The sequence below is a fragment of the Martes martes genome (genome assembly GCF_963455335.1).
Source record: "Martes martes genome assembly, chromosome: 13".
NCBI lineage: Eukaryota > Metazoa > Chordata > Mammalia > Carnivora > Mustelidae > Martes > Martes martes.
This window is the reverse complement of record NC_137901.1, coordinates 14,186,446-14,208,527: the sequence shown is the minus strand read 5'-3', so window position 1 is coordinate 14,208,527 and position 22,082 is coordinate 14,186,446. Positions and strand designations below refer to the sequence as shown.

Below are 22,082 nucleotides of genomic sequence, written 5' to 3'. Positions count from 1 at the left end.
AAGTTTCAATTCACAATTCCCATTTCTAAAAAGATTTATGGCTCTTCACTAACCATTGGTAGTAACTTAAAAGCTTATCTAAAGAACCAGTAATCCAGAAAAGATCCTGTCATCTGTGATTGGAACACATGTAAACCTCACTAGGGAAGAACAGAAATTTTCTTTTAAATTATTATTATTTTCATTAACATATAATGTATTATTTGCCTCAGGGGTACAGGTCTGTAAATCGTCAGGCTTACACACTTCATAGTACTCACCGTATCACATACCCTCCCCAATGCACATAACCCAACCACCCTCTAGAAATTTCTTTATTAAATCTTTCTTTACCTGTCTTGGGCAGAGGGAGATTATAGATAACACAGGTATTGATTGAGTCCATTGTCCCACCAGGTAAATGTAGAGTCTGCTCCAACCTTTATTCAAGGGCTGCTGTTTATGATACTATATGTTTTTTTTCAGCATCATTCTTACCATCTTTTTCCTAAATTAAAAATCGGGTTTTTTTATCAAGTCTACATAGGTTTTCCTTCAACGAGGAAGACATCTCTAAATGAAATAATGTTTATTGAGCATCTGCTCTGTGTCAGGCACTATGGTAGAGTGGTTTGTATACAATATTTTATTTTTTATTCTTGTTAACAATTCTGAAGAATAGGTCATGTTATCCTTATTTTATAGATCAGGACACTGAGGCTCACCACAATTGACCAATTTGCCCGGTAGCCTCCAAATTATAAGGGATTAGGATGTGGACACAGACACATATATATATTTTTTTAATATTTATTTATTTATTTATAAATTATAAGGGATTAGGATGTGGACACATAATTCCTTATTCCAGAGTCCAAAAAAAAAAAATATATATATATATATATATATATATATATATATTTATTTTGTGTCCACAGAGTCCACAAATATATTTTAGTAACAGGCCATGGTTTCCACCCATCTGTACATTCCTGTGGGTGGATAGCCAAATTGTGTCTTTCCCATACAAGACTATTTCAGCATAGCCATTTTCTTTTAAAAGAAGTAAAATTTTAAAAATTTTAAAAAGTTTTTCATTTTAAGTATTTTCTGTTTCTGAATTTAGAAGTGTATATTTTCACATAAAAATTATTTAAAAAGTGGTAGACACCAGACCAAACTGAGCTTAACCTAACTGAGCTTTTTGTATGTTATTAAAGAAATCTAGTGTTACTTTGTGTGTACAGTGCACCTCTTAAATTTTCAAGTTTTCTTAAAGATAGCAAGGGACATGCGCATTCTAAATATTGGGATTGCCATTTGAAAATTTATTTTAGACATTCCGAGCATCTGCTATGTGTTAGGTACTAGATATAGAAACATGAGATAAAGTTTCCACTCTCAAGGAATTTGTTCTGAAAAATGTCTATATCTGTAATTGTAAATAAATGTTCAGTACTTTAGAAACGGTGGTAAGGGCCTTGTTAAGTTTGGGACCACCTATAACCCTGTCTCCGTTTCACATGATCTGTCTTTTAACATCAGAGTCTCTGAATATCCATTTACTCAACTAATATTTGTTGAGTACTTATTGAATACTCAAGGTATTAAGCTGTTCTGTTAATAATAATGAATAAAATAGACATTTGAAACCTCTGTAAACCTTACATAATCTAGTAGACATTCTGAAATTACTTTCAGGTTTTTGCCTGGGAATAACCTGGCCTGTCCACTGATTTAAAAGCAGCATCAACAGTCCTCTCGTCTGTTAGCTATTGGCCTGCAATATGCATATACAGACTTACCAGATTAAATATACCTATTTGTTTCCTGATGTATTTCTCCCCTAGTACAGATATTTATACTTCCTATTAGTAGTACTTTTTGTTTTTCTTATTTTGAGCCTTACTTAAGTCTTTATGATTTTAAATGAGGTAGATGCTCAAGCAAGGCTTTAAAGGTAACAAGCTTTTAATATGACTGAAGGGTGTTACAATTTATGTGATAAGTCCTAACGGTCTGAACTAGGAAAATTGCAGAGACAGTTGAGATGAATGGTTTTTTAGGAGAGGGTTACTCAAGGGTTGGAATTAATATGGCTTAGACATTTGATTAATGTGGACTGAGTAAGCACAAGGGATAAGTAAAGAGTAATTCCAGGTTTCCTGTTTGGGTATCTGCATCGATAGTGGTGCCATTAATGGAGAGAGGCTGCAGGCAGAAGAAGGAGAGTAGATATGAGAGGAAGATGATGAAATTCATATAGATAGATCAAATTCAAAACTTATGAGACATTCAGGTGAGCATGTCCTAGATGTAATTAGGTAGGTCTGTATCTTCGGGAAAAGGTTTAATGATTTTTGAATCTTCAGCGTACTTGTCAAAGTTAAAACCATAAGACTGGATATCATCCCATTGGGATATGTAGGGTAAGAAAAGGGCAAAGATGGTACTTTGAAAAACACCAGCTTTGAGATGAGTGATAGAGGAATCTGTAAGATTTGGGGAAGAGGATTTTTCCCTGGACTAAGATGAATATAGAAAACTAAATATCTATAAACTACAAAGATTGCTTCTTGCTTCCATTCATTTATTTTTCACTATCTACTAAGACACCTAACAGTACTATTCCTTTCTGAAGTCTATAATAGGCAAGAATTCTCTAAACCCAGGAGGGGAAGTAATGGTACTCTCTTAGGATTGTTGTATCATTTTTAGGAATAGATTTCTGTTCTAACTTGAGATCTTAAAATAATTTTCCTATTTCTTAGAACCATTCCTGGAATTATAAAATAAATATTTAAAAATGGGGAAGTCGTATTTTATTATGAATTCAAATCACTTTATAGTAAAAAAAAAAAAAAGAAAGAAAGAAAGAAAGAAATCCAGGAAATTCTGACCTGAAAGAAGATGGTTTCATGTCTACTATGGGAAGGACCTTGACTCAGTCTTGTTGATTTGAACTCTTCAACAGTGAACAGGAATGGGAATGAAAAAGTATTTGACTCTTGTCATGTCCGAGTCATGGAAAAATTTTTCCAAAATAATGTTTTGAGTTTCGTGCCAAGATGATCAAAGACTAGCAAATATTTCAAGATAATATAGTGATATATTGATTGGGGCACAGGGGATTGCTATTTTTTTTTTCTGCTTTGAAATTTAACACTTTACCTTTCATGTAAAGTCATGAGAGCATGATCTTTAAACACTCAGGTACCTCTGACAGAATACTAGTATTCCATCCCCTGTTGGAAGATAGTAATTTCAACTAATCTAGAGATGCTTATACTGAAATTCATTAATTATTTTGGTAAGACTATAATATGTAATATTAGAATATAGCTACATCTTTGCAGTTATTTAATTCCAATAAAATTGCTGTCAATAGGGTTAGACTAGTACTAGAGGATTGAGATAGTGGGGTGAGCAGGTAGGTAGTTGGTTCCTACAGTTTTTTTTGTTATTGTTTTTTGTTTTTTGGTTCTTGGTTTTTTTACAAACATACACATCCTTAAACATTTTTATGAAGAATAAAAATATTTGAAAAATACTTGGAGATTGTTTGGTACAGTGCATCTCTTTATAGGATCATTAATTTTGAGCTTTAATACAATTTTTTTTTAAAAAAGAAGAGACAAATTCATATATATGTGAATATAGCTGTTCAGAGACCTTTCTTGTGAAACTTTCTCATGTAATTGTAATTACTTGATCATACTGTGCCTTTTAGAGATATGCTATATAGCTTCAAAGATAATGCCTTTGTCTTTTAAAGTCTATATTGTATATTAAGAAACATGCAGCAGAGTGAATTCATTTTGATAAGCACTATCTTTTCAAAGCGTTAGTAATTTTTAGTGACATTTGGCAATGTATTTGTAGATGTGCATAAAAATATAAATTCTTGCCGTCTGACATGGGTTTTTCTGGCTTTCTGTGCCTTGATCATTCAGTGTTTTGCTCTTAGTCACCTAAACTTTCCACCAATTGAATTTGAGTTTTTCACAGTTTGTGTTTTAACCCTTTTTTTTTTCAATTTATTTTTTTCATATTTCTATCATTCTGGTGCAGGCATTTCTGATCTGCAATTGTTCTGTAATATATCTTCGTAAATTGTAAGTGATACTGAAAGCATAATACATACACTGATTTTACCTAAGGTACTGTTAAATATTTTTAGATCAAAATCAATTACTTAGAACTTTGAAATTAAAAAAAGAAAGTAAACCTGTTTTGTACTTACACACTGAATGTGTACAGTCTGACTTTAAAGACAAACTCTGTTTCCAGAAGTGTTTTAGGGAAAATGTTTAACTTTGTTGCACAGAAATGTTTGCAGATCAGCATTGCTAACTACCAAAAAAGAAATAGAAACATACATGTCTTCTGACTTTTAGTTGTGCCTTCATGTTGCTGCAGTGAGATTCTGTGCATCAAAATAATTGGCCTTCATGTATTAGATGTGATTCAATTACATCATAAGTTTTTAATGAAAATGTGCAAACTGAGTGAATCCTAATTTTTCCATATATTTTTATAGCTTTGTTGTCTCTGATAGCATCTCATTTGCCATCTTCTTTTTTCTGTTTATTAGTCAATCAGGAAAAAAAATTGCCATCTTTAAACTTTCTAATTTGCTAGTTTTTATGCAAGAACTATTTAAATACCATAATTTTGTTTAATATCCAGTTGTGACAAAGATTACTTTATTTTCCCAGAGCTTTACTTCATGGAAATGGCCTTTTTCCCCACAGCTAAGCTTGCTTTTTCTTCAGAGAAATATTTATTATATATTTTAAAGAAACTTGCCAGTTAAGACACATTTAGTTAAATCTTGCTGGCAATGAAACATTTTAAAGAGCTTTTAAAAATGTTTCCTCAATATTCATGTTTATCTTATCAGTAACAAGAGAAGTCTTTGAGTTTCACTAGTTAGTGTCTCTTAACACTAAGAGATACCTATTTGGAGAGTTACCGGAAACTTTGAGATCCTATTTAATTTTACATAGCATCCTTAGGTACTATACTTTTAGAATTGTACACAGGTACTTTAGGATGGTCTTAAATAGAAATGAAAAAAACATACTGTTTCAACCCTTTAGCTTTAAATAAAACCTAAAACCATAGGAACATTTTTAAAGATATGTATTTAACATATCTATGCTTGTTTGTAGATAGCATAACTTTGTAGAAAAACTTAAAGCCATCCCAACATTTATTAAATATTTAAGCCATGTTCCTTCAACATCTTAATGAAGGGATATAGTCACTGATGTTTCTGTATATTGATATATAACATTATTCTAGATAATGCATTTAAAGATGCCTTTTTCTTTTTTAATACTAAGGACTTCTTTAGGTATATTTGCTTGGACTTGGTCTAAATTTTTGTCTTTTCCCCTAAAATTATTCCACCTGAAAATATTCCATTGCATTGTCTTACCTACACTGAGTGAAGTACAAGCACCCAAATTACCAGTATTTTTATTTACCTAAATGAGAGTATGCCATAGATTTTATTTTTAAATAGAGCTATTCCCTGTCAGACAGCTAGAACGTTTGATAAACAGTCCCCTGAATTCAAAAACTATGGAAAACATTCACCAGTTTGCTTGCAAACCAACTCTGCTGCATGCGTTCACAAATTTCATAAAGATTGCATGCTTTCTGTTTTCAATACAAATTGTATTTTTTTTTCATACCCATCCTTGCTTTTTATTTTTTAATTTTGTTTCCCTTTTCTTGGTTGGATGCCTGTGTGTGTTTATTCCAAATCCCTGTCCAGTCCTGGAGTTTGAACTACGGAAAGCCAAGGAGACCATTCAGGCCCTCCGAGCCAACCTGACAAAGGCTGCAGGTGGTGTACATAAAACTTTTTTGAGACTTTTTCTACTTTGACAATGTAGAAGTAGCTGAGATATTTTCAGATGTAAAATAGTAAAGTGTTATTTATATTTTCTTCCACCAGAACACGAAGTTCCTTTACAGGAACGAAAAAATTACAAATCCAGTCCTGAAATTCAGGTGGGTGAATGACAGACCTAAAAGTATCTTCCACATAAAATGGTAGCGCAAGTATTGAAGAAAGGAAACTTATAATATTGTATCTTCTTTTTGCCTGTAGGAACCAATCAAACCTCTTGAAAAGAGAGCTCTAAACTTCTTAGTCAATGAATTTTTATTGAAGAATAACTACAAGCTTACATCAATAACCTTTTCAGATGAAAATGATGATCAGGTACAATTTTTTTTTTTTACAGTGATTTGTTTCCTTATTAACTTATAGTGTATTTATTTTCTCTTTCATCTAGTTTCTTTAATTTTTTAAGTTTCTTTAATTTCTTAAGTTACCAGACACTTCTCTGCCCACACAGTCTGGTATTCTTTTGGCCATGCTCCCATTGCCACACTCAACTATGTCACTGTCTTACTCCCGCTACATCTGTATCTCTGCCTTCTGAATCTCCCCATTTTCATGTCCGTCATCTCTCCTACCTACTGCTTTAACTCTTTCCTTATCAATTCTAAATTTATAAGCACTCTCAACTTTGTTTTTAGCTTATCCTCTACCTGCCTCTCCAGTGTTATCTTTTGCTTATTCATTATAATCTTGCCAAACAGAAGGGCTCGCATCCCCCTTAACATATCTGGTTCCTTCAGGGTTTTGTGCTTTTGTTCATTCTTACCCTTGTCTCTGAAATAATTAGTTCCCTTATCCTTTCATTGCCATGTGCCTTGTAAATACCTAAGCCTTTTCCAAGAGAGTACACAGGTCATCACCTTTCCAAAACCTTTCCTTCTACCTCAGTACAGAAACTGACTCCTTTCTCTAAATTCTTCACAGCTCTTTAATTATAATATCTGTAATACTAAAAAGTGTACCTATTTATGTCCTCACTCTTGAATTGTGAAAGCCCCTGAGTGGAGACAGTATATATTCTTTTTTCTAAGCACATGGTAGATAGCTAATAAATGTTTGATAAATATAGATGGATAAATGGACATTTGAATAATATGTGTAGTAGTCATTTAATAACTGTTTTTAAAAGCTTAAATTTGTTTAGTTCCTACTGTAGGCCAAGCACTGTGTTAAGATCTTAATAGACATTTTATTTTATCCTTACAAAAACCCTAAGAGATGAGTATTATATCCATTTTACAGATGGCCTGTTTAAGTTTCAAATTAATTTATAACAATGATAAACAGAGCAAATATGAATTTCACCTTGGGTCCGATTTCTCCAAAGCCCCTGCTTTTAATACCTGCCTTATATTTGCCTCAGATTTAAGCCTCAATAATGGCTATTTTCTTTATTCAAATAAAGCTTCAAAGGAATAAAAAGGTCACATTTAGAACATTCAAATGAATATGCCATAGTTTCTCAAATAAAGACTTCCCAAATAAATTATAAATAAATAAGTTGCAAGATATCAAATTAATACTAAATTTTGATGTATTAGAGAAAGAGAGAATGGTAGGACAATATATTTGCATAAATTAATTTACTGTGATTAATCTGGAATTTTATAAAGCTCTTCAAAAAATCATTGCTCATAGAGTGCTTGAGGTGCTATTCCTTTTTGAACTTTAGTAATAAAATTGTATTAGACTGAATTCAAGAGAATGTTTTATATACAACAGATTGAAGAACAGCTATTTGGATTCTGAAAATTGTCAGAAGCATTTTTAATAATGTAAATTAGGTTCAAACAGCTATAGCAAGATGGCAAGCAGATTAAATTGCTTGCTTACCCACCAGAGATTACACTAAATATATATAGGTTAGAATAATAAAGAAAGGAGGAACAAAATTAATGCTGTCAATTAGTTTACTTTTAAATAATGGGTACAACTTACAAACTAAGATTTTTCTTAATCTAGACATGTTGTATGACTTCATCCAAATATTTAAGTATATTTTACAAGCTTGAAAATTACAATCTTGAAAGTTAAGAGTTTTGAGAGATTTAATAACAAGATTAAATGTGCAACATTTTGACCTCTAAAACAGTTAAACCTGTTTACCTAGAGTATCAGGAAACTTACAAGAACAATATTAGACAGTGGAAGATGTAAGTTTAACAATGAGGTTTTCACACTTGGAACATACACTTTGACATAACAACAAAACTATGATTGTGTTGGGTTCTTAAGATATTTGCTATAAGGAATAAAATGAATCTCAAAAATGCAGGGTAAAATTTCTTCAAGTTTTTTTTAATATTATTATTATTTATCTTTTAGGATTTTGAACTCTGGGATGATGTAGGATTAAACATTCCAAAACCTCCAGACTTACTGCAACTCTACCGAGATTTTGGAAATCATCAAGTCACTGGGAAAGATCTTGTGGATGTGGCCAGTGGTGTAGAAGAAGATGAATTAGAGGCTCTTACACCAGTTTTAGGCAGCCTTCCTACAAGCCTTGAAACTCCTCAGACTGTAGAGGTGAACAGCATTAACTAGTCAAGTCCACAAAAAGTATTTAAATTGTGTAAAAGCATGCTATGAGATCTTGAGTTTCTGTTTTTCTCCCATTTTGATTTTAGAACTCCTTGCTAGTACAGAAATTAGAAGATAAAATTAGTTTATTAAATAGTGAGAAATGGTCTTTGATGGAGCAAATCAGAAGACTTGAAAGGTTAGTACTTAATCATCATTTCTTAAAAAAAACCTCTTAAAGTTTTTTTAAAAATTGACAGATTATATAAATATATAAGATAATATTTCAGTTGTAAGACATAATTTTTCATATTCTGATACTTCTAAAAATCTTATATTTGTTTTAAATATTTAATATGCTCTTTTCCCCCAAAAATGTTATTAAGTCATTGTAGTAATCATGTAATCGGTTCCCCATGGTTGTGTCAGCATTAATAAAATAACTTCTTCACACTAATGTTGTAAATATTTCCCACTGATTATTTCATTTAATTCTTATTATAATCCTGTGGGTTAGATAGAATTATTCCCATTTTGCAAATACAGAAAGGAAAGTTAAATGCCAATTCAAAACAGAGTTTATAAGGCCATTTTTATGCTTCATTGATAAAGAGTTTGTAGTTATACTTTTAGGTATATGAAGCATTCCTTTATATAGTACAGAAAAGCTTAATCAGTTGCCGAACAATTTTCTATCAATATGTTATACTTTAAATGCATGAAACCTAGTATGAGGTTTATGCTATTGCCAAAGTTTTAAGAATATAGTTGTTCTCTGATAATTTCTCTTTCTTTCTACAGTGAAATGGACTTCTTCAAAAATGAACACTTTGCTATCCCAGTAGTTTGTGACTCTGTTCAATCTTCTTTGGATCATAAAGACTCCGAAGACAGTGGACAGAATCCAGTTACAAGTAGCTCAGACAAGCAAAAAGACAAAGATATCCATCTTTCAAAGTCAGATGAAGTTGATGCCACTATTCCTAAGGAGAATTTCCCAAATTTTGTCCCCAGGAGAGAAAAAGAAGAAATGCCATCTTCTTCTCCATCAAGTAAAAACACAGTCCATTTTGATAAACCTAATAGGTTAGTATGCAACGTATGTTTGGAAATGTATCTTTCAGTTATTTTAATACCTTGCGAAACTGGAAGAGCTTCATTTCTTGTTTTGCAGGTCAGATGTATGAATTTTTACATTTGGCATGAACTTAACACAAGATACATATCACAAAGTAATTGCTAAGTTCAATTACGTTAAAGAGGGTTAAAACATAAATGGGGTATCTTCTATCTTAGCAGAGTACTTAAACCCACAAAATAATATGTATGTTCTATGTGCTATAAACTCAGCCAGTGATTTTTTTTTAAGATTTAATTATTTATCTGAGAGAGGGAAAGAGAGCATGCACGTGTACACAGGCAGGAGGGGCAGAGGAAGAGGAGCGAGAATATGACGCAGACTCCCTGCTAAGCAGAGAGCCAGTACAGGGCTCCATCTCACAATCCTGAAATCACAACCTGAGCCGAAATCAAAGAGTCGACACTGAACAAGTTGAGCCACCCAGGCGCCCCTGTAGCCAGTGATTTTTACCTTTTCTCTGTTCAGTCATTAACAGATTCACGAGAAGGTTTTGGTACTACATAGTTACCAGTGTAAACAGGGGAGTTATTTCTGCTCCTAGTCCTTTTTCCTGTGTCTGCTTCAATTACTAATACTATATCATTAGTCTTCTCTTGATTCATTTACTTAATTTTTATGGGTCTCAGTGATTGAAATCGGATGAGATAACGGTGGTACCTGCCCTTTACAATCAGGTTTTCTAATGAAGGAGACAAAATATAATTTAAAAATTTTTTAGGTTGTAATGTGAAAAAATCGTTTTAAGAAAGGAATATTTACTCTGCTCTTTTCTTATATTCTAAGCACAGTTCTAAATTCTTTCTGTATCCTAACTTATTTCATCTTCACAAATATCCTATGGTGCGATTCTGAGCCACAAGTCATGCTTCCTCCTTCTATTAAACAGACAGGTATTACACCTAGTGTTGGGAGATTGGAAAGTACGACTGATTTCTTTTAGATTTAGAGGTACTCACTATTGGTAAGAAGTTTTTTGTTTTTTTTTTTTAACAAATCTTTCCACTGATGAACCACAACTTTTTGTATAACTACTAAGCCACATTTTTCTTCAGGTATTAGAGAGGTTACAAAGTTGAAGTACATATGGCCCAGTCTTCAAAATGTATTTTTTCTAGAATGGGTAAGATAGAGTCAAAAATCTATGTTACAATACTCAGCAATAATGGCATTTGTAGTAGTTCTTTAGTGTTTAGGAGTACCTCCGTATATCTCTTTTGATATACAAAGCCACTTTCTGGAGAAAGATGGTTATTAAATATGTTCAACTAATTTTTTAGCTCTTAACTATGTGCTAGGCAGTGTTAACAAGGAATATAATGGAAGGCAAAACGTGGTAATCCGTTCAGTCACGAACATTATAATATGAGAGAGCCAACAATCAGACAATCTTAATAAAGTATGAAAAATAGTAATATAAGAGAAGTTCAGCTTTCTTTAGGAACACACAGTCAGGACACCTAACCTAGTCATCAGAACAGGGAAGTTTTCAGGGAAGAAGTGTCTAACCTGAGGCCTGAAAACTAAATAGAAGTTAACCAAACAAAGATGTAGGAGGAAGAGTGTTCTCATCAAGAAAGGATAGCATGGGGGCACCTGGGTGGTTGAGTGGGTTAATCCTCTGCCTTTGGCTCAGGTCATGGTCTCAGGGTCCTGGGATCGAGCCCCGAGTCAGACTCTCTGCTCAGCAGGGAGCCTGCTTCCTTTCCTCTCTCTCTGCCTACTTGTGATCTCTGTCAAATGAAGAAATAAAATCTTAAAAAAAAGAAAAGAAAAGAAAGGATAGCATGTGCTACGAGAATAACACACATTTTGGGGAACTAAGAAGAATTTAGTAAGGTTTAAGCAAAGACTAAGTCATATAAAGCCATGTTAACTCATTTTAGAGAGCTGGGACATGATGGTATGTATCTAAGTTTTAGAAAGAGTCCTCTAAGGTAGAGGTGTTGGAGGGTAGCAAGATGGGAGGAAAGAAGACTGTAATAGGGCATCTCTTAGAAGAATCTGGGTAAGCAATGATTGAGGCCTGACTTGTGTTAGAAAGAAGTAAGTAGAATGTAAGATAATTCGAAGGTAAAAGCTTTATTGAATTTGGGGTTAAATGAAAGGGAAAGATAAAGGCTGATTTGTGATTTCTGGGTTGGTTGATTAGATGGATCATGGCTGTTCCACTGAAAGAATATGGGAGAAGGAACATAGATGAGCAAATAGACGTAAGCTTTGGTACATTACTCTCTGTGATCATAGAAATTACTGAATCACTTTGTAGTGTGTATACTAAATGACCTCTGTTTTGTAACTTGTAGGGTTAGACCTTTTCTTTGTGGATTGAACACATATAGCACAACTTAGTCATATTTTTATGAATACTACTACATAGAGACTAGTGTCGTTTTGGAGATATGAATGTTTTAAACTCATTTTTTTAACATTAAAAAGTTAATATTTTCAATTACAAAAAATACTTTACAATATACTGTGAAGGTTGACTGAGTCTCTGCTTCATTTATCTCTGGTTTTTACCTCTTTATGTGGGCTTCTGATACAAAGGTTTATCATTATCATTAGAGAGGTCTGCAAAACTAATTCCTGCCAGCACCTTTGTATCCACTGTTTACTTTTCTGGGACTAGAGAGAATTAGGGAGAAAAAAGTCCTCGTTTCAGATTTTACAAGTACTTTCTGTAATCATTGACCTGTTCTACATTTCAGGTTTGATCTGTTGACATTTATGTCTATTTGTTCATATAACATCAAACTTTTTAAAAATTAGTTATTGCTAATTTTTTTCCCCTCTGTAATTCTCTAGGGAAGTATCCTTCAAGTCATTGTTGGTTGAAAAATCCAGTTAGCATTTGTGGGGCAGTATTAATGCAGGTTTCGGAGTTATAACACGCAACTTACCTTCTCCTACATGCCAGTAGTAACTGTTTGGTATTGTCCCCTTTTCATCCAATTTTTCTTCTAGGAAATTGTCTCCTGCTTTCCACCAAGCTCTACTCTCTTTTTGTCGAATGTCAGCAGATAGTCGTTTAGGATCAGAGGTAAATTATATCATATATTCTTGGAACTGTCTTAAAATATTTGGTTTTTCTTCCCAGTATCTCATCCAAAAGCAGCTGTGATAAGACTCCATTTCAAATAAACATCTATTTTTTTAAATAATGCTCTAAGGGGCGCCTGGGTGGCTCAGTGGGTTAAGCCTCTGCCTTCGGCTCAGGTCATGATCTCAGGGTCCTGGGATCGAGCCCCACATCGGGCTCCCTGCTCCACGGGGAGCCTGCTTCCCCCTCTCTCTCTGCCTGCCTCTCTGCCTACTTGTGATCTCTCTCTATCGAATAAATAAATAAAATCTTTAAAAAAAAATAAAAAAAAAATAAAAATAAATAAATAAATAAATAATGCTCTAAGAAATATTCCTAAAATTTTAAACTTTTAAGAAAGGTAGTTGATTATTTCTGACCTTTCAATTAAAGTTCGGTTTAGTATTAAAGTGACCTTTTGTAGTCTATTTTTAATTTGTTATGTCTGACATATGGAAATATGCCTCTTTTGGGTATAATTTGGAAACCAGTATAAGTGTACATATTGTTTATATTTCAGTTATTTTTAGATCACTCCATTATTTCATTAGGTGTGGTTATCTTTTTTTTTTTCATAAGATTTTATTTATTTGAGAGAGAGAGAGCACAAGTGCGGTGGAGGGGCAGATGGAGACCAAGAAGCAGACTCCCCACTGAGCAGGGAGCCCCACAATGCTAGACGACACTAGACTGAATCCCAGGGCCTAAGATCATGACCTGGGTTGGAAAACAGTCGCTTAACTGACTGAGCCACCTAGGTGCCCCAGGAGTGGTTATCTTTGATGGCTGAGTTTGTTAGCTCTCAGATTAGTTTTCTCCGAGTGCTTTGTAATTGTTGGAGGCTCATCTTGACAGGATATTTTATTATTTTTTTCTATCTTTATACTCACTCTTCCCATTTTTAGTTGTTTTGTGGTTGATTCCACTCGACCTCTTGTGGGCTTCAGTATCACAATGTCATTGCTAATTGAAAAGAGCGAGAGGATGGTTTGGTTACATTTCTGGCAATCCTCACAGCAAGAGTAGGTTGGCCTCCGGGGCCACCTCTTGTATGCAGCTTCACTCTACCAACTCTCACTGTAGGCATAGATCCTAGCTCTGTAGGGCATCTTCAAGAATAAAAGAAAAACCGCTGAAGCTGCATCTGTCCTATGTTATCTGTAGTTGTTCCCAGAACTGCAGCCTAGTAGGGCTCCTTGGATTCCCCCTTGCTTCTTCCTGGTGTTTTCAACCCATTTCATGCTACAGAAATGTTTATGCTATGTGGAACACAGTTCTTGTTCTTGTTGATGGGGATGTCCTTGTTACTGCCATTACCATCAGCAGTTGGGATTTTGGATGCGTGCTTGGAGCAGAGGTGGCAGGGTCTAAAGCAGGTTCTAAACTACAAGAACCATCATTCATAGAAGTTCTACACTGTCATCATTTATTAATTCTTTGGTTTTCTAGGTGTCTCGGATTGCAGACAGTGAGAAGAGCGTTATGTTAATGCTGGGGCGCTGCCTGCCACACATTGTTCCTAATGTGCTGTTGGCAAAGAGAGAGGTGAGACACTTAGAAGTGTTTTCATCCCAGTAATTCCATCATGTTGTCCATTTTCTGTCATTTTGAAGTTTAGTGTTATATTTTTATTTTGTTAAAGTCTATTACTTGCAATCATATTCTTACTTTTGTGCATGCATCTCTGCTCCTAGAAAATGGTTTTACACCTCTGTCAGGTGAGTTCAGTAAAACTGCATGGTATTCATGTTTTTCCAATTGTGCTTAAAGCATCATTAGCTTCTGCAACACTAACTATTACTGTAGGTCCATTTATGTGCCATGAATACTGTATGTTTTTTTACATTACCAGTTAACCAATTTATTTTATCTCAGCTTTTGATATGGTATGCTTGATATGTATACAAAAATAGACCCTCTTCATATTGAAAATAACTGGGACTAATAATGTAACTTTTTTCCTAAATGTACTTGTAATGACCTTATAAATGTTAGTTTTATTATATTTGTTTGTCAATAATCACACTTGTCTTACAATGATAGGATAGTTATAGTATTGACAATAACTTTTGAAAGTACCTTCTTTTTCTTTTCTTATAGTTAACTCTGTTACTGACAGATGCTTAAAATACTCAAAATACAGTAGCAGATATCTTTTAGTTCAGATAGCCTCTGTTATGAGCCATAGTGTAAGGAGTTATCTTTAGAGTTATATTTAGCCAAGAAAAGAGCAATAAAAAGTTATCCATTATCTAATTTAAATGACAGTGGATGATTTATTTGTAACCGAGTTTAATAATTTATTTGAATTATTCAATTTATAAAAATGACTTCCAGTTAACAAAATATTTTTTATAAAAAATGGGTTAAGAATATTTTAGAATATATCGTACAAGTCTTCTGTTATCCTCTTAATATTTACCTGATTTCAATCATAATTCTTGGGACCTACAGTATGATAGGTACACAGTGCATTGGCAAAACCCATATAAAGCTTATCCTTAATTATCCGTTTAGCACAAGAAATTTGTACTGATCCTCAAGAAAACTTATATGTAGAAACTTACATGTGAAACTTATATTAAAAATGCTTATTCCTGTAGGTGTTTTGAAAAATTTAAAAGACTGTTTTCTTACTGGTGGTTTTATTTTACCTAATATATGAAAATAGTTGTGAGATATTCGTTAAGTGTGGAAGATTCCTGTATCTTGAAGGATCAGTGTCCAATTTCAGATTGTTTTGCAGTTCTGCCTGGCAGAATGGTGTTTGAGCTTCTTTTCCTTTTTTAGCTTGTAACATAATCCATGCAATGCCTTAATGTTTGCATCCCTTTTACTGTGTTTCCTTAATATAATATTTAAAATAGCACAGAAACCTAATTGTTATGAGATGCAGTTTAAGCCTTATTTTAATTTTCCCTTTTTTTATCATAAAAGATTCTACCACTAAAATCTGATTGTACTGCATGAAATATTTATAAATTTGCATCATCAGTAATCAGATACACTATATATATAAATATATATGTAACCATATATATTTATACATATACACATTTCGTTTGTGGTATGATGTTTACTTTTATGGCTGGGTTAAGTTTTTTGTATTTAAAAAATATATACTTATAATTTCATGAAGGAAGTGATCGTTTATCTTTGTTGATTTAATTATTTGTACATTATTTTACCAGAAAATTTACCATTTATAATATATCAAAGTTGTATTCTCTTGAAATTAAATTGATAAATAATGAAGTTTATCTTGGTTTGGTTTGAAACCAATCCCAGGGCATGAAAGGACAAAACTTCTGTTTCATTTCATGCTTTGATATTAGATTACCTTTATTTAATATTTCACCTTAATTCCTTAAATACATATTTTTAAAAAGATCTTGTGATTAAAGGATTAATATTTTGATTTTTTCTTATTTCTCAAGTTTTATATAATCTTTTATCAGGATAAGCCTTTTTATTAATATGTAAATACAATTAAAATGCCCTTCAGTAAACTGGTCATAGTAATATCCTAGCTGGTTATATAAATAAATCATTAGAAACTTGATTTAAGGTTTTGGTTAAGTAACACATTTACATGGTTAATTTCTTTTAAATATAAAAAGATAAACAACAAAAACTCTTCCCTTGTCACTGAGCCACCATTCCACATGCAATAAATGTTATTAGTTTCTAGTATATTCTGTTAAGTCCTTTGCCCATTTTTAAATTAGGTTGTTGTCTTTGTTTTTGAGTTGTAAGAGTTCTTACAATTCTGAATATTAAGCCCTTATTTTATATATGATTTGCAAATATTTCCTTCCATTTGGTAAGTTGTCTTTTCACATTTTTGATAGTGTCCTTTGATGGACATTTAAATGTTTTTCTTTTGTTGCTTGTGTTTTTGGTGTCAAATCTAAGAATCTCTTGCCAAGTCTGAGGCCAAGAAGATTTATCCCCTATGCTGCTTTCTAATAGTTTTATAGCTTTAGCTCTTATATTTAGGTCATTGATCCATTTTGCATTTGTATATGGAATAAGGCACGGGTCTATTTTTATTCCTTTCATGTGATTGTCCAGTTGTCCCAGCACTAGTTGTTGAAATGTTTCCCCATTGAATAGTCGTGGCACCTTTGTCAAAATTAGTTGTCTGCAGATGTTTGGATTTATTTCTAAACTGTCAGTCCTGTTCTGTTGGTCTTTATGTTTATCCCTACGCCTGTACCAACCACACTATTTTGATTACTGTAGCTTTGTACTAAGTTTTGAAATTGAAAAGTATGAATTCAGTAAGTTTTTTTTCCTTTTTCAGTATTTACCTTTTCAAGGCCCCTTGCAGTTCCATAGGAATTTAATACTCCACTTTCATTCTGCAGTAAACATCATTGGAATTTTGAAAGGAATTGCCTTGAATTTTATAGATCACTTTAGGGAGTACTGCCATTCTTTTTTTTTTTTTTTTTTTTTTTCCCAGATTTTATTAATTTATTTGAGAGAGGAGGGGAGGGACAGAGGGAGAAGCAGACTGCCCACTGAGCAGGGAGCCTGATGCGAGGCTCACTCCCCGGACTCTGGGATCATGACCTGACTGGGGATGAAGGCAGACACTTAACCAACTGAGCCACCCAGGCATCCAAGGAGTACTGCCATTCAGATGGCAGTAATTCTTCTAATTCATGAACATGGGATTCTTTTCATTTATTTATGTCCTTAATTTTTTCCAGCAGTGTTTTGTAGTTTTCTATGTGTAAGTCCTTCACTTCCTTTATTTTAGTTTTTTTAAAGGTTTATTTATTTATTTTAGAGAGAAAGAGGATGCATGTGTGAGTGTGAGAGGGACAAAGGGAGAGAATCTTTCAGGTAGTCTCCTTGCTAAGCACAAAGCCTAACACTGGGCTCCTTCCCTTGACCCATGAAATCACAGCCTGAGCCCAAAGAGTCTGATGTTTAACCTACTGAGCCACCTAGGTGCTCCTTTTGTTACTTTTTTTTTTCTTTGCTTCCTTGTTTTAATTTATTCTTAAGTATTTTTATTGTTTTGGATGGTATTGTAAATGGAATTTCCCCTTAATTTCCATTCAGATTGTTCATTGCTGGTTTATAAAAACAGAACTGATACTTGTGTGGTAATCTCTTACCTTGCAACTTTGTTGAACTAGTTTATTAGTTCTAGTAGTTCTTTTGTGGATTCTAATGTGATTTTCTTTATCTGGAGTGACATTATCTATAAATCTTCCTTTCCAATTTTGGATGGCTTTTATTACTTTCTCTTGCTTAATTTCTCTGGCTAGGACTTACAGTACAATGTTGAATAGCAGTGTTTTGAGAAAACAGATATTTTTTGTCTTGTTCCTGATTTTATGAGGAAACCTTTCAGTTTTTCACCATTGAGTATGATACTGGGTATGGGTTTTTCATAAATGCCTTTTATCATATTAAGGAAGTTTTCTTCTATTCATAGTTTGCAGTGTTTTTATCATGAAAGGATGTTGAATTCTGTCAGATGCTTTTTCTGCATCAATTGAGATGATAGTTATTTTCCCTTTGTTCTATTGATGTAGTATAATATGTTATTGATTTTTCATATATTGAACCACCCTTGCATTCCTGGGATAAATCCCACTAGGTCTCAGTGTATAATCCTTCTCATGTATTGTTGGATTGGGTGTTAGTATTCTTTTGCACATTTTTGCATCTAAAAATTTGTGGTATATATTGGTCTAAAGTTTTAACAGTAACTGAGAATTGCCTGACCTAACATCTGGTCTATTCTTGAGAATGTTTCATGTGCACTTGAAAAATAAACTTTTTGCCATTGTCAGGGTGTTTTATATATGTCTATTAGATTTAATTACTTCATAGTGTTCAGGTCCTCTGCTTCCTTACTGATCTGTTTAGTTACTCATCCATTATTGAAACTAGGGAATTGAAGTCTCCAAATACTATAGTGCTGCACTGTATTTTTTTCAGAAATATTTTGTGCATGTAAGCAAACGCAAATACATGATCTTTCTTCCATGACTTACACAAATGGTACTACACTTCTATGTACTATTCTTTACTTTGCTTTTTTTCCATTTAACATTATATTTTTGTATCACTCTATGTCAGTATATAAAGAACTACCCTTGTTCTTAAGGCTGCATAATACCTAGTCTTTTTAATAGTCTTTTAAACATGTTTTAAATTAGTGTTTTTCAGACTTTATTGGCCACACTTAGTAAGACATTTTATGTGATGTGCCAGTATATAATACATATATATATAATTAAAATGAAAGTTTGACAAACCAGTATTGCCTTTACTAATTATGAAAAGTTAAAATAGAAGACAATCAATATCAAGCATAATTTTATAAATATTTTTAAATAATAATGCCTAAATAAACAATAAAAAAGAAAAGAATGCTCTTCACAGTAAATGAAACAAGATGGGATCAGGAGGGAGACAAACCATAAGAGAGAGTTGTGGGGGGTGGGGGGTGGTAGAGAGAGGATGGTGGGGTTATGGACATTGGGGAAGGTATGTGCTATGGTGAGTGCTGTGAAGTGTGTAAACCTGGTGATTCACAGACCTGTACCCCTGGGGCTAATAATACATTATATGTTAATTTAAAAATTTAAAAATTTAATAAAAAAAAAAGAATGCTCTTCACGATCCATTTAATTGGTTTTTGACCCATAGTTTTAAAGGGAGTGACATAAAATTTAATTAAAGCTATCTAATAAATTAAACTTTTTATTTTTTATAAAAGTGGAAAGCACAGTGAATATAAATGTTAGTGTTATTTGTTTTGTTTTTTAAAAGAAAAGTAACAAACTCATTAAATTTTTAGGTCACAATTATTACATTTTTTAAATTTAATATACCGTAATGTTTCAAATCTAAGATGCCATTAATTATAACAGTTATGCCCCTTTAAGAAAGAAGAAGTCCCATGAAATTATAACATTTTCCATTATAAGGTACACCCCAATTTCAGAGATAATTAAAAGTGAAAAAAAATTTCCTCCTATCTCTTGTTAAGTAATGGTAATCTTTTTAAAAAAGTGTTTCAAAAGACCTACTTGCCTGTTGATTTGGGGAGGAAAAAAAATCATGAACAAATTTTCTATTTGTGGCTTTTGTAGTAGTTCATCTTAATGGGTTCATTGAAGAACTTGAATCTTTCAAACCAAATTACAGAATAAATGTATGTATATAGGCTAAAGAAGTTGATTTTTCAGTCTCTGCTTTAAATGCACTTGAAGGGAAAATTCTGTAATTTAAAAATAAGATTTCATAACAGATTACTTCTAAAAGCATTTTTAAATAATACATCTAAATTTAATTTTTATTTTCATTCTATGCCAAGGAAAGCTGACTCGGAAAAGCAAAGAAGTCTGGGCCTGGAATGGGGATGAGCAAGTGGAAATGGGGAATGAGTCCAAGCTTTCTTTTTGAGATGTTGAAATTGTTCCAAAATTAGATTGGTGGTAGTTGCACGACTCTACATATACTAAAAACCACTGAATGTACACTTGAATTTTTATGATATATAAAATATGTCTCATTAAGCTAGGAAAAAAGGGGGGCAAAGGAGAGAACCAATTCCCTAAAAATTTTTTTTTAATTTTATTTATTTATTTTTGAGAGAGTGGGAGCGCCACATGAGCAGGGGGAGAAACAGAGGGAGAGAGAGGGAGATAATCTCAGCAGACTGCGCCCTGAGCACAGAGCTTGTGGAGGGGCATCCTGTGACCTCAAGACCACGACACAGCTGAAACCAAGAATCTGACCCTTACATGACTCAGCCATCCTGGTGCCCTTTCCTAAACGTTTTAAGTGTAGTATTGTCTCTAAAGATCTGCCTGTCTTCTGAGAAACCAAACTTCGCTCAATCATGTTTGCTCCATGATGCATTTTTTAACTTAGGAGTGATAATAGCCCAGGTAATTATAAGTATATGAGACTGGTAGGAAGAGGTTTGACTTCTACCCTTCTAAGTTCTTTAGCTAGTCTAATAATGAAATTAACATAGGACAGATTCGTAGGAGAAAAATAAATTCAATTACCTATGTATATAGGGGCCCCATAGCAATATAAGACCCAAGGACAAGCTGGGCAATTAGGCTTACATGCCGTCTTGAGCTGATGGTGTAAGAACGGGGAGGAGGGTAATTCACAGGACAGTAAGAAGAGCAGATGTTTGGTAGTTAGGTGTTTGTCTTTTCATTTAGATAAGTCATTCAGATAAAACACGTATTTGTTGGAAGTAGCTCTCTTTGGGGGCCAGGCCCCCTATCTAAATTCTTTTTGGTAGTTTAAAGAAGAGGTGAAAGTTTTTCTTGGGTCTGCTGGATCTTGATTGCCTTCAGCTCAAAATAGTCTACATGCCAAAATGGGATATTTTGGGAAGACTTGTTCTGAACCCCTTCAAGAATTATACAGAAGAATAGTAGATAAGTAAAGTAAAATACGTAGTATGGTGAAGTAGATAGGATTTGTCCATCTCCTTTACCTGTTTAATGTGTGTTTTTATGTGTATGTTCATTTTGGAAGTAAGTCACGTGCTCTTTAGCAGTATCCCCCCCCCCCTTTTTTTTTTAAGATTTATTTTGGAGAGGTGTGGGGAGGAGTAGACACCTGCTGAATGTGCAGGGAGCCCAGTGTAGTGCTTGATTTCATGACCTGAGCTGAAGGCAGATGCTTAACCAATTGAGCCCAGGCGCCCCAGCAGTATCAGGGGTTTAAAGTCATTCATGTATTTTAATTAGGCTTCCTGAAGGTTGAACCTTAGGAATAATTCTAAGATAGATAATAATAAGCCTTAGATAATAATTTTGAGAATAGATACTTTAGGGACCCTTGAAGTATAGAACTTTTCCAGAGGTGAGTAATCTTTTTATTTCTTATGTGAGTCTTTGTAATGTCCTTCCTTTCTCTTCCTTCCCTCCCTCCTTCCTTCCTTTCTTTATCTCCTTATTTCTTTTAATTTTTTTAAGTAAGCTCTATGCCCATCATGGGGCTTGAACTCAGAACCCAGAGATCAGGAGTCTCATGCTCTACCAACTGAGCCAGCCAGGAGCCCCTCTTTCTTTTTTAAATGTGTTACTGTTAACACCCTGACAAGTTTCAACTGAAAATCTAAATCAGAGAGTGTACCCTTATTATAACTTGAATTTAAATTGTAATTTGCTATTGCTTAATATCTAGGCAAAAGACAAAATGGAAAATTTTAAGATGACAGCTACCTAAAATTTTTAAATGAAGCTTTACTTATAGGAAATAATTTAATGGAAAAATGAGGGCAAGCAGTGAACTATAGTTTACTGGACTAATATGTTAACCTTTCTAGAACGGTGAAATTTTTCTTGTTGATCTGAAGCACTCAAACATTTCCTCCTTGGCATCTGATCTAAATGTAATGCTTCCATTTCTGTTTTAGAGTTCTTACAGATCTTGAA

The 22,082-nt window shown here is 33.4% G+C and overlaps 1 protein-coding gene across 6 annotated transcripts in view; it reads left to right on the top strand.

The window, feature by feature from the left end:
* Positions 1-22,082, top strand: part of RELCH (RAB11 binding and LisH domain, coiled-coil and HEAT repeat containing) — a 118,124-nt gene that overhangs the window by 32,570 nt on the left and 63,472 nt on the right. For all 6 annotated transcript variants that reach the window (XR_013967824.1, XM_080821046.1, XM_080821045.1 and 3 more), the window contains exons 3-10: positions 5,765-5,836; positions 5,948-6,003; positions 6,104-6,217; positions 8,225-8,428; positions 8,530-8,621; positions 9,224-9,508; positions 12,528-12,603; positions 14,092-14,187. Coding sequence is in view for 5 of the 6 variants with exons in the window: in XM_080821046.1 (XP_080677172.1) it covers positions 5,765-5,836; positions 5,948-6,003; positions 6,104-6,217; positions 8,225-8,428; positions 8,530-8,621; positions 9,224-9,508; positions 12,528-12,603; positions 14,092-14,187 (995 nt within the window). In the remaining variant the exon portion in view is untranslated. The remainder of the gene's footprint in view (positions 1-5,764; positions 5,837-5,947; positions 6,004-6,103; positions 6,218-8,224; positions 8,429-8,529; positions 8,622-9,223; positions 9,509-12,527; positions 12,604-14,091; positions 14,188-22,082) is intronic.